At 41.2% G+C, this 16841-nt stretch overlaps 1 protein-coding gene across 1 annotated transcript; it reads left to right on the top strand.

Annotated features, from left to right (window-relative positions):
• The first annotated feature begins 12727 nt into the window (after positions 1–12727).
• arl4d (ADP-ribosylation factor-like 4D) lies at positions 12728–16539 on the top strand. Its single transcript, XM_041173780.1, has 2 exons — positions 12728–12937; positions 14284–16539. Exon 2 carries the CDS (start codon positions 14445–14447, stop codon positions 15045–15047), a length of 603 nt encoding a protein of 200 aa, XP_041029714.1. The 5' UTR covers positions 12728–12937; positions 14284–14444; the 3' UTR covers positions 15048–16539.
• Positions 16540–16841: the final 302 nt, after the last annotated feature.

A 16841-nucleotide genomic window follows, 5' to 3' on the forward strand; every position in this document is an offset into this window, starting at 1 on the left:
TTCATAATTTGGACCTTGAAAGGTAGGAATCAGCTGCATGACTTGTCTGTGCAGAAGTTTCTGTGGTTAAGTGTCTCCCCTCTATCTTGGAAACAGAACTAAACATAATCTCAAGATTTGATCTGACTGGAGCACTCCAATTTTAGCTGCCTCAGTCTAACTAGTGCTCAGAATCCCCAAGCTTAGATCCTTTATGTGGAACTTTGTCAAATGCCTTTAGAAGCTGGGGTACCAATCCATTGGGGGTGTAATTTGGTGAAAAGCAATAAAGCAGGTAGCATCCTTCCATTTTGACTCCATTTTTTTATTCCTTCATGGGATGAGGGTGTCACTGGCAGGGCCAGCATTTGTTGCCCATCTCTAATAGTCCTTGAACCGAGTGGCTTGCTAGGCCATTTCAGAGGGCAGTTAAGATTCAACCACATCGCTGTGGATCTGGAGTCACATGTAGACCAGACCAGGTAAGGATGGCAGATTTCCTTCCCTTAAGGACATTAATGAACCAGATGGGTTTTTGTGACAATCGATGATAGTTTCATGGCCACCATTACTGAGACTGGCTTTATAGTTCAGATTTTATTTTATTAATTGAATGTCACCAGAGCCTTAGCCTGGGCCTTTAGATTACTAGTCCAGTGACATTACCACTACACCATCTCCTCACAAGTTATTACTGAGCATATAATTCTCCAATTTACTTGTGAAAATCTCAAGAACTGTTTTAAATACTGTTCCAAGTAATACTGATAGTGATTAGTTTTTTGATAGATTCTGTTAAGATTGAAAATCGAGTCTTTCTTCTGCTAATTAAATGTAATAAAGCCCTTCGGAAATTAGGTTGGAATGAAAGAATCTTAATCAACTATGTTGCTGACTCAGTTGTCAAGACTTGGTGCCCACTGCGCCGCTCAGAACGATTGCTGCAGCGCAAGAAGTTGGAGAACAGCTTGCACCGAGAAAATTCTACGACGTTTTCGGGATCGTGTCACTTTTCCTGATAATATTGATCGCAATTCAAAAGTGCTTTGTCTCCACAGGTCATATTTCGTGATGAAAGCACCAGTTTGTTTGAAAAATGCAAATAGGTCACATTAACGTGTGATGGATTCAGGCCATAACATTAATCACACGAATGTGAGGAACATGTTTGCAAACATCTCATTGTTCTTTCAGAAATCAATGCCCACCCATCAGTTTGAAAAACATTGAGTCTGGGCTATTTATATAGACTGCGGTGGTTAATTTGTGCACAGGGTTTTTTAAAAATTGATTTACATATTAGGAGAGAACGGTCGGCGCGCTGGTGTCAAGAATTCACCAGGCGGCGCTCATACCCCGTTGTGAAGGAACAAGTGGGAATCAGAAGTGAAATCTTGGACAATTCTTTCATGAGATGCCTCTCAGTCTTTAGCTGGGAATAAGTAACAAAAGACCGGAAAATGCATGTTTTTGAAATGTAATGTAAACTTGTAATGTAAACTACCCGCTTCAAAACGCTAGTCCTTAAAAAGCTTTCAGCAATACCTAAAATAACCATTCATGCTTTTCGGTCACTGGGGATGTGAGCTCCCATGTTTAATTTATTGAATGAGCATGTTTATTTCAGAATATTACATTAGAACAAAATGCTTGAACTATCAAAGTAGGAGATAACATAAGCAGAGCGACTGATGAAATGTGATTAGTAAGGTCAGTAACTTGATATAAGTTGCCACAGTTCATTCATAATGCTCTTTGACTACTCTGTGTAACTCACTGTTTATGCTGAAGGAGCAACGAGTACTCATTTTAAAAAGTAATAGCTGGCCTTGACTACTGAATATATATGCTTGTGCATAACAGGCTGTTTGCTGTCTATCTTATATCTGTGATGGTGCTCGATCCGGGAAAACATCCTCTCCCATCGTCCCATCTACAAAAACATAAAACTACAAGAAAAAGTGTTTCAGTTCTAATTATTATGTTATGATTAGATTTGGAGGAGTCGCGGAAATTTACTCAGCGACTACATGGCGTTAACAGTTTGGGAAAGTGCTAATTGTGAACGGTGCAGGCTGTTGTCCGAAAGTGAAACTGATCGGTTCAATTTTATAGTGAAATTATAAACAGCTTTTTAAAAAAAAACTGTATATATTATAATGTTTGATATGTCGTTTACACACAGTAATAGGAATGATTTTTCTTTCAGTTTTCTCGGTATCTCAGTAGGATCTCCTGCATCCCTCCACCTGCCCGTGTGAGCAGAAGCAACACTAAGGCAGGAGCATTCAGATAAAAGCAAAAAAACTGCGGATGCTGGAAATCCAAAACAAAAATAAAAATAGCTGGAAAAACTCCGCAGGTCTGGCAGCAAAGCTGTCATACACCTCTTTGTCCTTTTGTCTGTGACATCTTTTGGCAATCTCCACCTATCACTGGCCCTCTATCCAGCTCTACCTGTCCCAAACCACCTGACGCCCCCACCCCCCAACCCTTGAACCAGTTTATATTTTACCTCTCCTATTTTTCCTTAGTTCTGTTGAAGAGTCTCGAAACGTTAACTGTGTTCCTCTCCGCAGATGCTGCCAGACCTGCTGAGTTTTTTTCCAGTTACTTTTATTTTTGTTTTGCAGGAGCATTCTGTTCGCCTTTACAATGATTGTGTCTTTCTGATTTTGCTGTGCAGGCAACAGCCGGATTTTTGCCCCACCTCTAAAAAAAGATGCTTTTCGTGCCAAGAGAAAGGCAGAATCAAAACTCTTTGAATTTAAGGCTGGAAGGCTTTTCTCAGAGCAGCACATTGTCTAATTGATGTTCCACTGCAGCGAGGTACTGAGGTGCCATCCTTCAGATGTTGTTAAACTAAGGCCTTGCTCAGCTCTCGTGAATGTATAAGATTACATGACAGTTATTTGAAGAATAGGTCATATTTAAATTTCAGCTGAAACTGCTAAAACAGATTGTGTTGTTTTTTATCTCATTGCTGTTTGTGGGACTTTGCTGCATCCAAATTGACTGTCATATTTGTCTCCAATAAAAAGCTAACTACGTCTCAACAATGCCTCACTGGTTATGAAGTGCTTTAGGACATCTTGAGATGTGAAAGGTGCTATATAAATGCATGCTTTTTTCAACATGATAAACAAGTATAATATTTCATTTGAACACACTTCTGATGAAAACGTGATTTCTGAATGGTGTTAAATGAGTTAATTTGGTTCAGTTGAACAATCGAGGAAAAACCTTGATGTCAAAAGTTAACCATCCCATTGTTTGGTATTTTGTAAATCACAGGCATGGAGAGGATTCCTTAGTATTACCATCTCCACCCACTCAAACAAAGCCTGTCATACATGGGAGTGCAGTTGTGTGTAACTAAGAAAATATTTATTTCCCAAGTGTGATTGTTTTGCAGTCAGAGCTCAGCTGTCACCGTGTTCTTGGCACATGAAAAAATGGGATTCCTGAAATGTCTGTGGCCAGGACAAGACAATGATTTTTGTCAGTGTCTGGGATAAAATTGCAGGGAGGACACCAAAACATGATTTTTGAGACATTTTAGCATTCCGAAGGTGCATTTATGTATAAATATTTTGTGTGTAAAAACTATTTAATCTGACAGGTCAATATTAATAAGATACAATATAAGAAATATATGGTAATATATGATGATTGATATGGCATCATATACTGTTAAAATATCTTCAACTCTGTAGTTGTCCATATCTGCGCTCAGTACCTACACTCCGCCTTCAGGATAACGGAAGTGGGAAACATGTTAAATAATTTGGGAGAAAAATAGTTTACTTCTGCCTATGAAATATAATTCATAGGCAAGAACAAGTTCAGCAACAGCCAAAAAATGTCTGCATATTATAGATTGATTCGGACGAAGTTCTTCTTCCGCTCTGAAGAAGTCATGCGGACTGGAAACGTTAGCTCTGTCTTTCTCTCCACAGATGCTGTCAGCCCAGCTGAGTCTTTCCAGCATTTTTTGTTTTTGTTTCAGATTTCCTGCATCCTCAGTATTTTGCCTTTTTCTTCTTCTTCAGTCTATTTGACTTCATTCTTTTAGAAAAGCATACCTACTGCCTTCCCATTGTATCAGGTATGTGGAGGCTTTTTAATCAGCTTGGATAATGTATAAAGTTTAATTCAATGTTCTATTAATGTGCATTGATTTCAAGCCATTGAAAATAATCAAATTTAATATCTTGAATTAGGATTTATCCACCAACGAGGTAATAGTGTTAAGAATAGTTCTTTGCCAATTTACAGATCCAGAGTAGAGAAGAGGAAAAGCAACTTATTAGAAATATAAGCATAATTGCTGTTCTTTAGCCTTTGTAGCCTGGTTTCTGATGTATATGGTCCATAGGACATAAAACTGCAGAATCTAGACATTTCTTCAATGAGCCCAATGTCCTGGCTTCAAACACCTTTCTAGGCAACCCATTTCATCTGTTGATTACCGTTGTCTTAAACTTCCCCTATGACCATTCTAAGCTCACGTTTCACGGGAACCTGGAACTGATTTAAAAATATGGCATCTTTACTTATCAGGGTTTGGGAAACCATTCTTTCTTGTTTGTTGGAAACAGAAGGCACAATATCATAAACTGTTTCAAAATGCCCCACCTTAAGATTTGTGCATGGCGTCACTGTGATGAAATGGCACATGGTCCTTCACTGTCACCACTTTTTAATGGGGCGGATGCCTGTTTTATGTTTTTTTTTGGTGTCCTCCCTGTTTCACCAATCAGGTACTGCTGCAAATTCAAAAGGACAGACATGGGTGTAAACAAACGTAAAACACATGGGGAACATCTGTTTGAGATACATTTTTTAAGGTACTGAGGAACCATCTTGTTTCCTTTGCTGTATTTTTACTCAGCAAAAACTTATAACACAAGCCATTATTAATTGCTCCATATTATTAGGATTACAAGGTATAATAATGTTATAGAAAAGAATACATTAACTGTCTTATTAATATTTACAGATTCTTGATTTGTTTATGAATGTGAAGCAATAGTTCACTTGAGTGACAGTTTCAGCCTTCTTTTGGTTTCAGTTCAGATTGCACACAAAACATTCACATAACACTATACAAGAATGGACCTGTTCAACCTTATGCTTTCACTGAAGGCTGCCTAGTGCAAGTTGGGACTTGCCATGCAGCAGTATTAAAAGAGGGCAGCACACACAGTAAGAACAGGAGGCTGTAAACAACTGTAGACAAGTTCAGCATTGCTGTTTTCATCACTACAAACATCTGCTGTTTTGTGCTTTACTTTTGGTCAATTTATTTTCAACTTCTTTGGTACAGCAATGCCATGACTCAAATATAAGTTTCTAGACAAACACAATAGCTTCGCAAATGCCCTAACTTGTCCCAAAAGACTAATGGTACATAAGGGGTGAACTTCAAATGCAATTTAAATTTTGCAGTTCACATCAGAGAGGTTTTGCCTACTGGGATTGTATGCTGGGAGCTCACTTTCTCCAGGATCTTCCATCCATATGTGACCACGATTTTCTGCTTTGTGCTTCCCCTCAGTGCCAGGAGCACACTCACAAGCTCCCTCCTCTCCTGAAGGTGTTGACTCTGTACTGAGGTACAGAAATTTGCTGCTGACTACCCTCACCCAAGTACCCTTTCTGTGATTCCAAATAGTTAATGCCAGGTCATTCAGCCGCGAAGAGGAATTACAGCTGAGCTTGACCCAATCCTCAGCAACGTCCAAAGTCATGTACCAACCAGCAGAGGCTGTTGGATAGGGATCAAGGGCATGAACCTGGCTGATTTTTCTTCTCACTGGCCCTGGGGATGGTAAGATCAACTATAACAGCCCTGTCATTATCTCAGGTGTGATCAGCTAATTCAGCAAGGTATGATGATTTAACTTGAGCCTTTGCTATTCTTCTGCTGACCGGCTTTCCACTTCCCACTCTCCATAAGGTTATGTAAACTTTGCTGCCTGTATCCTCACTCACACCAGTTCCTGTTCACCCATGTGTGCTGCCACACCCCATCATTGGTGGACAAGCCTTAACCTCTGGAATCTACTCTTAAACCTCTCCTCCTTGTTGCCCCTTTTTTCCAGTAACAGCTTCTTTGAAAACCTGTCTATTTAACAAGTGCCTGGTCACCTGTACTAAAGTCTCCTTCTTAGTGCCAAGTTTTGAAATGTGCTGCTATATTAAAGGTACTATACAAATGCAAGTTGTTATGTTGTCAAGCCATCAATGGAGCCACATAAAGCATTATCTTTTTATAATAAAAACAGGAAATGTTGGAAAATCTCAGCAGGTCTGGCAGCATCTGTGGAGAGAGAAACAGAGTTAACGTTTCTTGTCTGTATGACTCTTCAGAGCTTTTTCCCCCCTAGTCCTCCTCTCCAGACAGGATGAACTTCTGGCTCACGACCCAGATGACCTTTCAATGTTTTGTACATCTGTGAGCTTTGTCAGCAAGAGTAGGCAAGCGACTTAACCATGAGGTCAGCACAGCCAACTTTCACCCTGTCCTGACCCAACATTCACACACATTCATCAGGGCCCAGCTAATGGTCATCAAAAAATGGTTGCTCTTTCCTCTCTAAAAAAGAGGTGACTGAGGCTACTTGTAAAATACGCCAATTTTCTAGTTCAAATCATGGAAGGGAATTGAACTTGGGAACCTTCTTGATCTGTCTGGCTCAGAAGCTAACTGGAGTTTCTTGACACATAATAGCTGATTCTCCTAAATTCTCCCCCAACAATTGGAGAATTTGGGGAAAGAAAGGTGCAATTTTCATGCTCTTTTATTTTAATGAACATAAAATTGAGGGGAGCACATCTGTGATTTCCCAGCATGTATTCTAATGGACAAAGCCCAGGAGTGTGCACTTCTAAACTTGCCCCCATTATCTTTAATGGTAACATTTTTTTATGATGCTGCTAACACGAAAACAGGATTTCTGTGCTTTTGTTTACCCAGGATGCTGATTTTGAGGTTTCTCATCAGCAGTTTGGATTTTCAATATCAGGCTGAAAAACAGATCAGATTTATTACTGTCACTATCATGTTCTGACCTGGGTGAAACATCAATGATCTGCCTATTTGTTTCTGACAGACATTGATTTGAAGGTATTTTTTCAGTTAAGTAGTCAGAATTTTACTGATATGGTTGCCCACTCTAAAATGGATAATGTGTCACAGAAGGTGAACAAAAATGGAATGTTACTGTTTATAAGCAAATCTAATAAAATATAAAACAAAGAATATAGATAGTAAATAATACTAAACTTAAATTAGAGCATATAGATGGGAAGGAGAGTGTGAAAAGAAGACAGGCAGCGAAGTAGCCATGGCACTATTTGAGAACAGGATAGAGTTCCCTTGGCATCCTGTTCAACATTCCAGCTTCAAATTTTTAATTCCTCTCTGGCCACGGGGGGAGGTGCCAGAGGACTGGAGAACAGCTAATGTGGTTCCGCTATTTAAGAAGGGTTGTAGAGATAAGCCAGGGAACTGCAGGCCAGTGAGTCTCATGTAAGTGGTAGGGAAACTATTGGAGAAATTTCTGAAGGAGAGTATCTATCTCCATTTGGAGAGGCAAGGTTTGATCAGGGATAGTCAGCATGGCTTTGTCAGAGGGAGGTCATGCCTAACAAATTTGATTGAATTTTTTGAGGAGGTAACCAGGTGTGTAGATGAGGGTAGTGCAGTTGATGTAGTTTATATGGATTTCAGCAAAGCCTTTGACAAGGTCCCACATGGGAGACTTATAAAGAAGGCAAAGGCACATGAGATACTGGATAATTTGATAAGGTGGATTCAAAATTGGCTTAGTTGTAGGAGGCAGAGGGTGATGACAGAACGATGCTTTAGTGACTGGAATCCAGTGTCTAGTGGTGTACCACAGTGATCTGTGCTGGGTCCCCTATTATTCGTCATTTATATAAACAACATAGATGACTATGTGGAGGGTAGGATTAGTAAGTTTGTGGATGACACAAAGATTGGCCGGGTGATTAACAGTAGGGTTGAGTGTCTTGGGCTACAGGAAGATATTGACGGGATGGTTAAGTGGGCAGATAAGTGGCAGATAGAATTTAATCCTGAAAAATGTGAGGTGATACACTTTGGAAGGAGTAATTTGACAAGGAAGTATTTAATGAATGGCATGGCACTAGGAAGTTCTGAGGAACAAAGGGACCTTGGCGTGTGTGTCCATAGATCTCTGAAGGCGGAGGGGCATGTTAGTGAGGCATATGGGACACTTGCCTTTATCAATCGAGGCATAGATTATAAAAGTAGGGAGGTCATGTTGGAGTTGCATAGAACTTTGATGAGGCCACAGCTGGAGTACTGTGTGTAGTTCTGGTCACCACATTATAGGAAAGATGTGATTGCACTGGAGGGGGTGCAGAGGAGATTCACCAGAGGGTGGTGACAGTCTGGAGTGCACTGCCTGGGAGGGTGGTGGAGGCGGGTTGCCTCACATCCTTTAAAAAGTACCTAGATGAGCACCTGGCACATCATAACATTCAAGGCTAAGGGCCAAGTGCTGGTAAATGGGATTAGGTAGGTAGGTCAGGTATTTCTCATGTGTCGGTGCAGACTCAATGGGCCGTAGGGCCTCTTCTGCACTGTGATTCTGTGATTCTCAACCTGTACTGAACACCATTCAACCCTCAATCAGTATTGAGCTACATTCCAGCCTCAACCTGTACTGAACATCATTCAACCCTCGATCAGAACTGACCAACATTCCAGCCTCAACCTGTACTGAACATCATTCAACCCTCGATCAGTACTGACCAACATTCCAGCCTCAACCTGTACTGAACATCATTCAACCCTCGATCAGTACTGACCAACATTCCAGCCTCAACCTGTACTGAACATCATTCAACCTCGATCAGTACTGACCAACATTCCAGCCTCAACCTGTACTGAACATCATTCAACCCTCGATCAGAACTGACCAACATTCCAGCCTCAACCTGTACTGAACATCATTCAACCCTCGATCAGTACTGACCAACATTCCAACCTCAACCTGTACTGAACATCATTCAACCCTCGATCAGTACTGACCAACATTCCAGCCTCAACCTGTACTGAACATCATTCAACCCTCAATCTGTACTGACCAACATTCCACTCTTAATCAATCCTGAACAGCATTCCTTCATCAACCAACACCGCCTAATATAGTCTAACTGGCCAGTCATCTCATTCCTGCTACTGGGATGCTGCTGCATACAGAATAAATGTTATGCTTACCTAAATAACAGACACTGCAGGCAAAGTAATTTAACAGAAATTGCCTGCATTTATTTAGTACCTTTAATGTAAGTAAAAGTTGGGCAAGCCACTTCACAGGAGTGTAATAAGACACAAGTCAGACACTAGTCATAAAGGAGCTATAAGAACATAAGGAGTGATGATAAGCACTTAGTCAATGGTATAGGCTTGAAGGAGGAGAGACACAAAATTTTAGAGAGGGAATTCCAGAGTTTAGTGCCTAGCATGGTCACTGATGTTTAGGTGTATGGAGTGGACAATATACAAGATATAGGATTGGAAGAACACAGCATTCTTGGAGGGCTGTAGGGCTGGAAGAGGATTAAATGATAGGGAAGGGTGAGGACATGGAGGGAGCTGATCATGAACATGAGAATTTTAAATTCAATGCACTGGTGGACCTCAAGCCAAAACAAGGCAGTGAGCACAGGGGTGATAGATTTGAAGGTATAACCAGGTTAGGATATGGGTAGCAGATTTTTGGATGAGCTCAGGTTTATGGAGAGTGAAAAATGGTCAGCCAGCCAAACTAGCTTAGAATAGTCAAGTCTAGAAATAACAAAAGCATGGCGGAGAGTTTCAGCAGTAGATGGATTGAGGCAGGCAATACCACAGAGATAGACGTACAGCCCTGATAGTGGAGAGGATATGGGTTGAAAGCTTAACTCAGGACCAAACAGGATGGTGAGGTTGCAAACAGTCTGATTCAGCCTGAGACAGGAGCCACCGGCCGGTATGAAATCAATGGGGAGAGAAAGAAAGTTTGTGACAGGGACTGAAGACAATAGATTCAGTTTTCCCAGTTTTCTTTGGAGGAAGTTATGGCTCATTATTGATGACAGAACATCAGGCAAGCAGTCCAATGACAGAGGTGGGGGTGGGGGGGGGGGGGGGGGGGGGGGGGGGGGGAGTGGGGGTGGTGAGGGTGGGGGGGGTGCAGATGTTGAGCAAAGTAATGGTAAAGTAGAACTCTATGGCATCAACATCCATGTGGAACCGGACCTTGTCTTTGGATGATCACTCCAAGGGACAGTGTGAAGATATGAAAGGGCCATGATTAGATCCTTGGAAGGCTCCACAGATAAGTTTGGAGTGGGAAGGGAAGCCATTGCAGGAGTTTGTTTCACTTTAATTGAATAGGTCATTTTAAAATTCTCATCCTTGTTTTCAAATCCCCCTGTGACCTCACCCCTCCCTATCTCTGTAATCTCCCCCTCCCCTACAACACTCTAACCAACACCCCTCCAGTTCTGCTTTCTTGTCAATTCCCAATTTTAATCACTCCCCAATTGGTAGCCATGCCTTCAGCTGCCTAGGCCTTCAGCTCTGGAATTCCCTCCCTAACCCTCTCCACCTCTTTACCTCTCTTTCCTCTTTTAAGACACTCCAATCTTTCAAGCATGTGGTCATCTGCTCTAATATCTCTTTACATGACTTGGTGTCAAATTGAGTTTGTTAATATTTCTGTGAAGTGCATTGTGTGGTTTCACGTTGTTAAATGTGGTATGTAAAGGCCGATAGTTATTGGAAGAGTGTAACCAACCAAATGCAAGCTGCCCCAATCAGCTGATCAAGGGAGGGGAGTTGTCTGAGGATGACATTGGCAACTCTGCCAAAGACCATAAGAAGGTCAAGTAAAATGAGGATGATTGGCTTACCACAGTCACCATCACATTGGATGCCATTTGCTTCCGATGCTGTGGCAGAGGTGAAACCTCTTTGGAGAAGGTCAAACATGCAGTTGCGGGCAAGATGGGCACAGATTTGGAATAGGCATGAACCACATTGAGACAGTTCTGAAAGGGGTGATAAGTGCTATATAAATCAAGTCATGTTTTATCATCACTGTAATATCAGGTGCTTCTTCAACCTTAGAACACATGGACAGAAATCTTTAAAAAAAACTCATGACCAGCCTTAAGGTAAAGAATCCCATGGAGATTCTGGCACTGCTGGGGTTAATGTCTAACAGTGACTGGGATAATCTCTTTTATATCGAACTCAGTAACTCCACATCTTCCCTTCACCTCCCCGGCGGCATTCCACAGGGATCGTCCCCTCCAGGACACTCTGGTCCACTCCTCCATCACCCCCTACAACTCAACCCCCCTCCCACGGTACCTTCCCATGCAACCACAGAAGGTCCAACACCTGCCCCTTTACTTCCCCCTCCTCACTGTCCAAGGGCCCAAACACTCCTTTCAAGTGAAGAAGCATTTCACTTGCATTTCCCTCAATTTAGTCTCTCTACTCCCAATGCGGTTTCCTCTACATTAGAGAGACTGAACGCAGATTGGGTGACTGCTTTGCGGAATACCTTTGGTCTGTCTGCAAGCATGACCCAGACCTCCCTGTTGCTTGCCATTTCAACACTCCACCCTGCTCTCATGCCCACATGTCCATCCTTGGCCTGCTGCATTGTTCCAGTGAAGCTCAACGCAAACTGGAGGAACAGCACCTCATCTTCCGACTAGGCACTTTACAGCCTTCCAGATTGAATATTGAGTTCAACAACTTTAGATCATGAACTCCCTCCTCCATCCCCGCCCCCTTTCCAACCCTTTTTCCAATAATTTATTTATATTTTTATTTTCCCACCTATTTCCATTATTTTTAAATGTATTTCCATCCATTGTTATATGTCAATCTTTTAGCCTATTTCGACCCCTTGCCCCCACCCCCACTAGGGCTATCTGTAACTTGTTCGTCCTGCTTTCTACCCTCAATGTCACCATTAGCACATTTCTTAGCGAATATATCACCACCATCAACATCTCTTTATCCTTTTGTCTGTGACATCTTTTGGCAATCTCCACCTATCACTGGCCCACTATCCAGCTCTACCTGTCCCAACCCCGCTTAAACCAGCTTATATTTCACCTCTCTTCTATTTTTCCTTAGTTCTGATGAAGAATCATTCGGTCTCGAAACGTTAACTGTGTTCCTCTCCACAGATGCTGTCAGACCGGCTGAGTTTTTCCTGGTATTTTTATTTTAGTTTTGTATTTCCAGCATCCGCAGGTTTTTTTTTTGCTTTTATCCCAGTAACTCCAGTGACAGTGGCCGATTTCCATGGAGGAAAGTCGGCTTAGGAAGAAAGATTCCAGGTACAATTATACAACCGAACATCACCAGTGCAATTTCCCCAACAACTCCAATCAGCTAAGTTCACCAAAACAATTGCAGCCAATACAGTGGGTGTATATGCAGATAGTATACTAATATAAGTACATTAACAAAGGTATCGATTCCATATTAATGTTTTGAACGATTTATCGCGATACTCTCATTACCTAAGGAAATTTTGCCAGCTGCTCTGTAGGAATAAACCTGTCAAATTTGGGAAAGGATCTTTCAGATCAGTGCCCAGGCGGGACACAGTTGACGTCAAGAAGGGTTGGGGCCGCTTTAAGAAATGTCCTTGTAGGTGTTGCTCCGGGTTAAAGCGACGTCAGAGGGAATGTGTTTCACTTGCCACTGATGCGAGTGAGTTACTCGAAGAAATCCCAAGGAAAGGGGTGGTCCTCTGATCTGTCAGCTCTTATTGATGGCCGTAGAAAGTGCCTAACAAACTGCTATATGGAAGATCTACTCCGTGGAGCCTTCTTTCTCGAATCTTTACCAGGAGAATCACAACAGCTTCTCTACAAGAGGACAAAGGTAGTGCTTTAACGCTTAACAATCAACCTCCCTCTGAATCACCAGACTTGTCGATTCACTTCATGTTTTTTTTCCCCCAAATATTTAACAAGCTGATTTCTGCTCAGTCTTAACATTTTAGAGCGCGCGAGTCACGGGGATCAGTTATTTCAATCGGAATTAGGTATACCTGTCACTACTATCCAACCTGTGCAATTTACATGTGAACATGCAATTGACAAATGTGTAATCTTTTCCCTAGGAGAACTGTGAAATTTCAGAAACCAGACTAATGAAGTTTATTGGGGTTTTTTTTTTACATTGTCTAGGCTGTCCGCTGAACCCTTCATTTCATCCCCGGCTGTTTTAATGCAGACTTCGGTCTCTGAGGTGCCTTCACACATTGGTCTCTGGATTTATGTGTACACATTAAAATATATATATATAAAAAAAAACGTCTTTGCACTGCCCTTGATCTGACCGCTCCGGCGCGCTGCTGATCAATTGGAGAGCTTACCAGCAAACCCTGGGTTGTTTCGAACTAGAGGTTTTTGATCATTGAAAAAATACCCGAGAGAAATGTAGTTTCGAGGACTTTTCATTAATTTGTTATTTATTGGTGTTTTTTATATGTCGTATTTTACCTGCCATTGATAATATTTGCGGACAGCAATTTGCTTTAAACGCCCTTGAAAAAAGGTTGCAAAAATATTGCCCACACACACAAAATCTCTTTAAAAACCAAATGGATCGACCGCACAGATGTGTCCGCTAGGTTAAGTTCAGTCTGAAGCTAGGACCCAGAAGAAACCATGAAAGCCCCGGTCCAGGGCAGAGCACTTCAGATTGATGTGTTAATTTCGTGTTTTGGTTTGCTTTGACCCTAATGGATTCTGTCTGAGTATAATCAGGAAGCATGTGATTAGTAAATAAACAGGGATCAAAGAAGTTTACGCCTAAAACCGCCAGGAGTCTAAATAAATCCGGCTCGATGGTGAGTGACACACACAAATGCTGCACTCACTCAGGCCAGGCCAAAGGAATAAAAAACCTCGTTTGCTTTGATCTTCTAAAAATTGGTCAATATATTGATTTTCTTTTATATAGAGCTCAATATTAAGTGCACGTGAATCATAGACTCAATGTTAGTAAAGGCAATTATATTTACAAAGGCATTTATACTTAAAAAGGTATTCTTAAAGGTGCAAGGAAGTTTTCATGCAGTATGCAAGACGTATTTTAATCTTTACTCCAAACGAGTTTTCACGAGTAGTGAGTTACTTGTTTCAGTTACATTTAAGGTGGAAAGGGAGCACTTAAAATATGGTTTCACTAACCAGGTGTTAACTTTTTTTCTTTTAAATTAGCTTTTAACCAAATTGCATCCAATGAACTCAGACTGACTTTGAAGAAGGTGCCAACAGTCGACGCCTTCCCCATCCCCCTCTCAAGATAAAGAGCAACGACAATTAACCCTCGGAGTACTTTTTGTTCTTAAGGGGGAGGTGAAGAGGATATTTTGTCGACCATGGGGAATCAACTCTCTGAGCTAACGCCCAACGGGACCTTCTTGCCCCCTTTCCAGTCCCTGCACGTCGTAGTGATTGGTTTGGATTCAGCTGGAAAAACCACATTGTTGTATAGACTAAAATTAAGGGAGTTTGTCAACACGATTCCTACAAAAGGCTTCAACACTGAAAAAATCAAAGTGCCTGTTGGGAATTCGAGGGCCATCACTTTCCAGGTCTGGGATGTTGGTGGCCAAGAAAAGCTGAGGCCTCTGTGGAAGTCCTACACCAGGCGCACGGATGGCATTGTCTTTGTGGTAGACTCTTCAGAGACGGAGAGGATGGAGGAGGCCAAGGCTGAGCTCCATAAAATTTCCAGGAGTTCAGAAAATCAAGGAGTGCCCGTATTAATCTTTGCCAATAAACAAGATCTGCCGGGGGCTCTTTCTGTGGCTGAGGTGGAAAAATCCCTGAGCTTAAATGAACTAGGAGCATCCACTCTGCACCACATCCAGAGTTCCAGCGCAGTGAATGGACAGGGCCTGCAACAAGGCCTAGAGAGGTTATATGAAATGATCATTAAACGGAAGAAGATGCTTAGACATCAGAAGAGAAAGAGATGAATCGTGGACCTCATTCCATAATCAACTAAGACATTCTAGAATAGCTCATCAATGGAATCTCCTAAAGGATCAACTAAATGGTCAAAAGCACACAACTTGCCAAGAATATATGTTCAAGATTTTTTTGGGCTGACCCAATTCGACTTTTCAGTTTTTGTTTTCCCCAGATGCAGTGTAGTGCATATAACAGCAATAACATACAAATCCTGTGATCCAAATGTTTATTTAAATAAAAGGGCCAACATATGATGGACAAATGGCAAAATAGTGGATGGTTGGTGAGGAGTTGGACGGATTCAAGCCGGCCACTACTAGGGAACAGACTGATTGGCATTTTAAGCAGCATCATAACTGTTTAGCGTTTGATGTTTACAATCAATATCCTCAGCGTTCTGGATAATATGTAATCTTTTGATTTGCAAATAAATTCCTGTAATGTTTTGGTTGTACCTGGCCAGCCCCTTTACATGTAAACTAATAGAAGATCTCTGCTGATTGCCTGGAAAGTTAGTTTAATTGAGAGAGAATGGAATTATTCTCTATCTCTTTTTTTTCTCTCTCCCTCTCTTTTAAAGTTGCTTAGACTCTTGGGAACATGACAGAATGTTCTGAGATTCACTGACTTTGTTCTGATACGACTTTATTGTATAAAGTGTTGTGTAGCTTTTTGTAGACCGATGATGTGCAAGTCAAGGACGTTTGTCAAAAGCTGCAAAAGACATTTAATTCTGCAAGTGTTTGCAGAGATAACAAGTGGACTGAGGTGGGGGGTGCGGGGGGGGGGGCTTTGTATAATTTTTTTGTGTCTGAAAGTATCATTCAGCTACACATCCCAAACACTTGGAAGTACTGAAAGCAGTATTTCAATAAGTGGGTATTGGGGTGCGGTAATGCTTCTATACTCCTATCAATATGAAGCAGTTTAGTCTGCCACTCTAATCCATGAAGGCCAAATGATGTGAAGTCTCCAAGAAGACTTCTTGATGCCTCTTGAAGTTTGCTTCAGCTGCATTAAAACTCTTGCTCAGTGTGAAGCTGAGGCGCCAAGGCAAAGATATGTCTTTGATGTTGAGAGAGCGAATGTGAGCTGCCTTCACTCTCCCCTATCAGAGCTTTTCATGTGCCCAAGTGTGTGCAACGAGGATCTGGTTGGATTGCACAGCTAGCAGTAAAACTACAGTCTAGTGACTGGTGTGCTACACATCATTAGATACACTGCAGCTATTGGTTTCAGACCAGGTAACTGTAGCCTTGGATATGAAGTACACATGAGCCACTGTGCTACAATAAAAGAAAAGATGCCAATGTCACATCTTTCATTTTGAAATCTTTTGCGTCATCAGTGTTAAAGCATTCCACTCAGGCTGTCATACTGAAAAAACTGGACCTTGCTGTAAATATTTAAGCTGTGAAATGAAATAGTGATTTGTATATATCTTATTTTGTACTTTGATAAGTTTTTTTTAATAAATAATTGTCATTGGTGTTGAAATAAAATGTTAAGATGCGTTTTTTTTTAAATAGTTTTACCTCTATTTCAGAACTGTTCCCTGGTGTGATTTTTTTTCAATCATCTTTTAATAGATGTAAGGACACGCTTGCACCTCAAATCACTAGAGAAAAGGGATGAGTTAAAATTGACAGCTTGCACTGATGAATGTTTACAACATCAATTTAATAAATGTATGTACTAGGGTTATATAAATTTTCTTTTTACTTATGTAGATACAATGATTAAAGGCTATCTAATTTTTGAAGTCAGCATAACAGCCACTTGATGCATTGACTAACAGT

Source organism: Carcharodon carcharias, chromosome 23 (genome assembly GCF_017639515.1).
Source record: "Carcharodon carcharias isolate sCarCar2 chromosome 23, sCarCar2.pri, whole genome shotgun sequence".
NCBI classification, from domain to species: Eukaryota; Metazoa; Chordata; class Chondrichthyes; order Lamniformes; family Lamnidae; genus Carcharodon; species Carcharodon carcharias.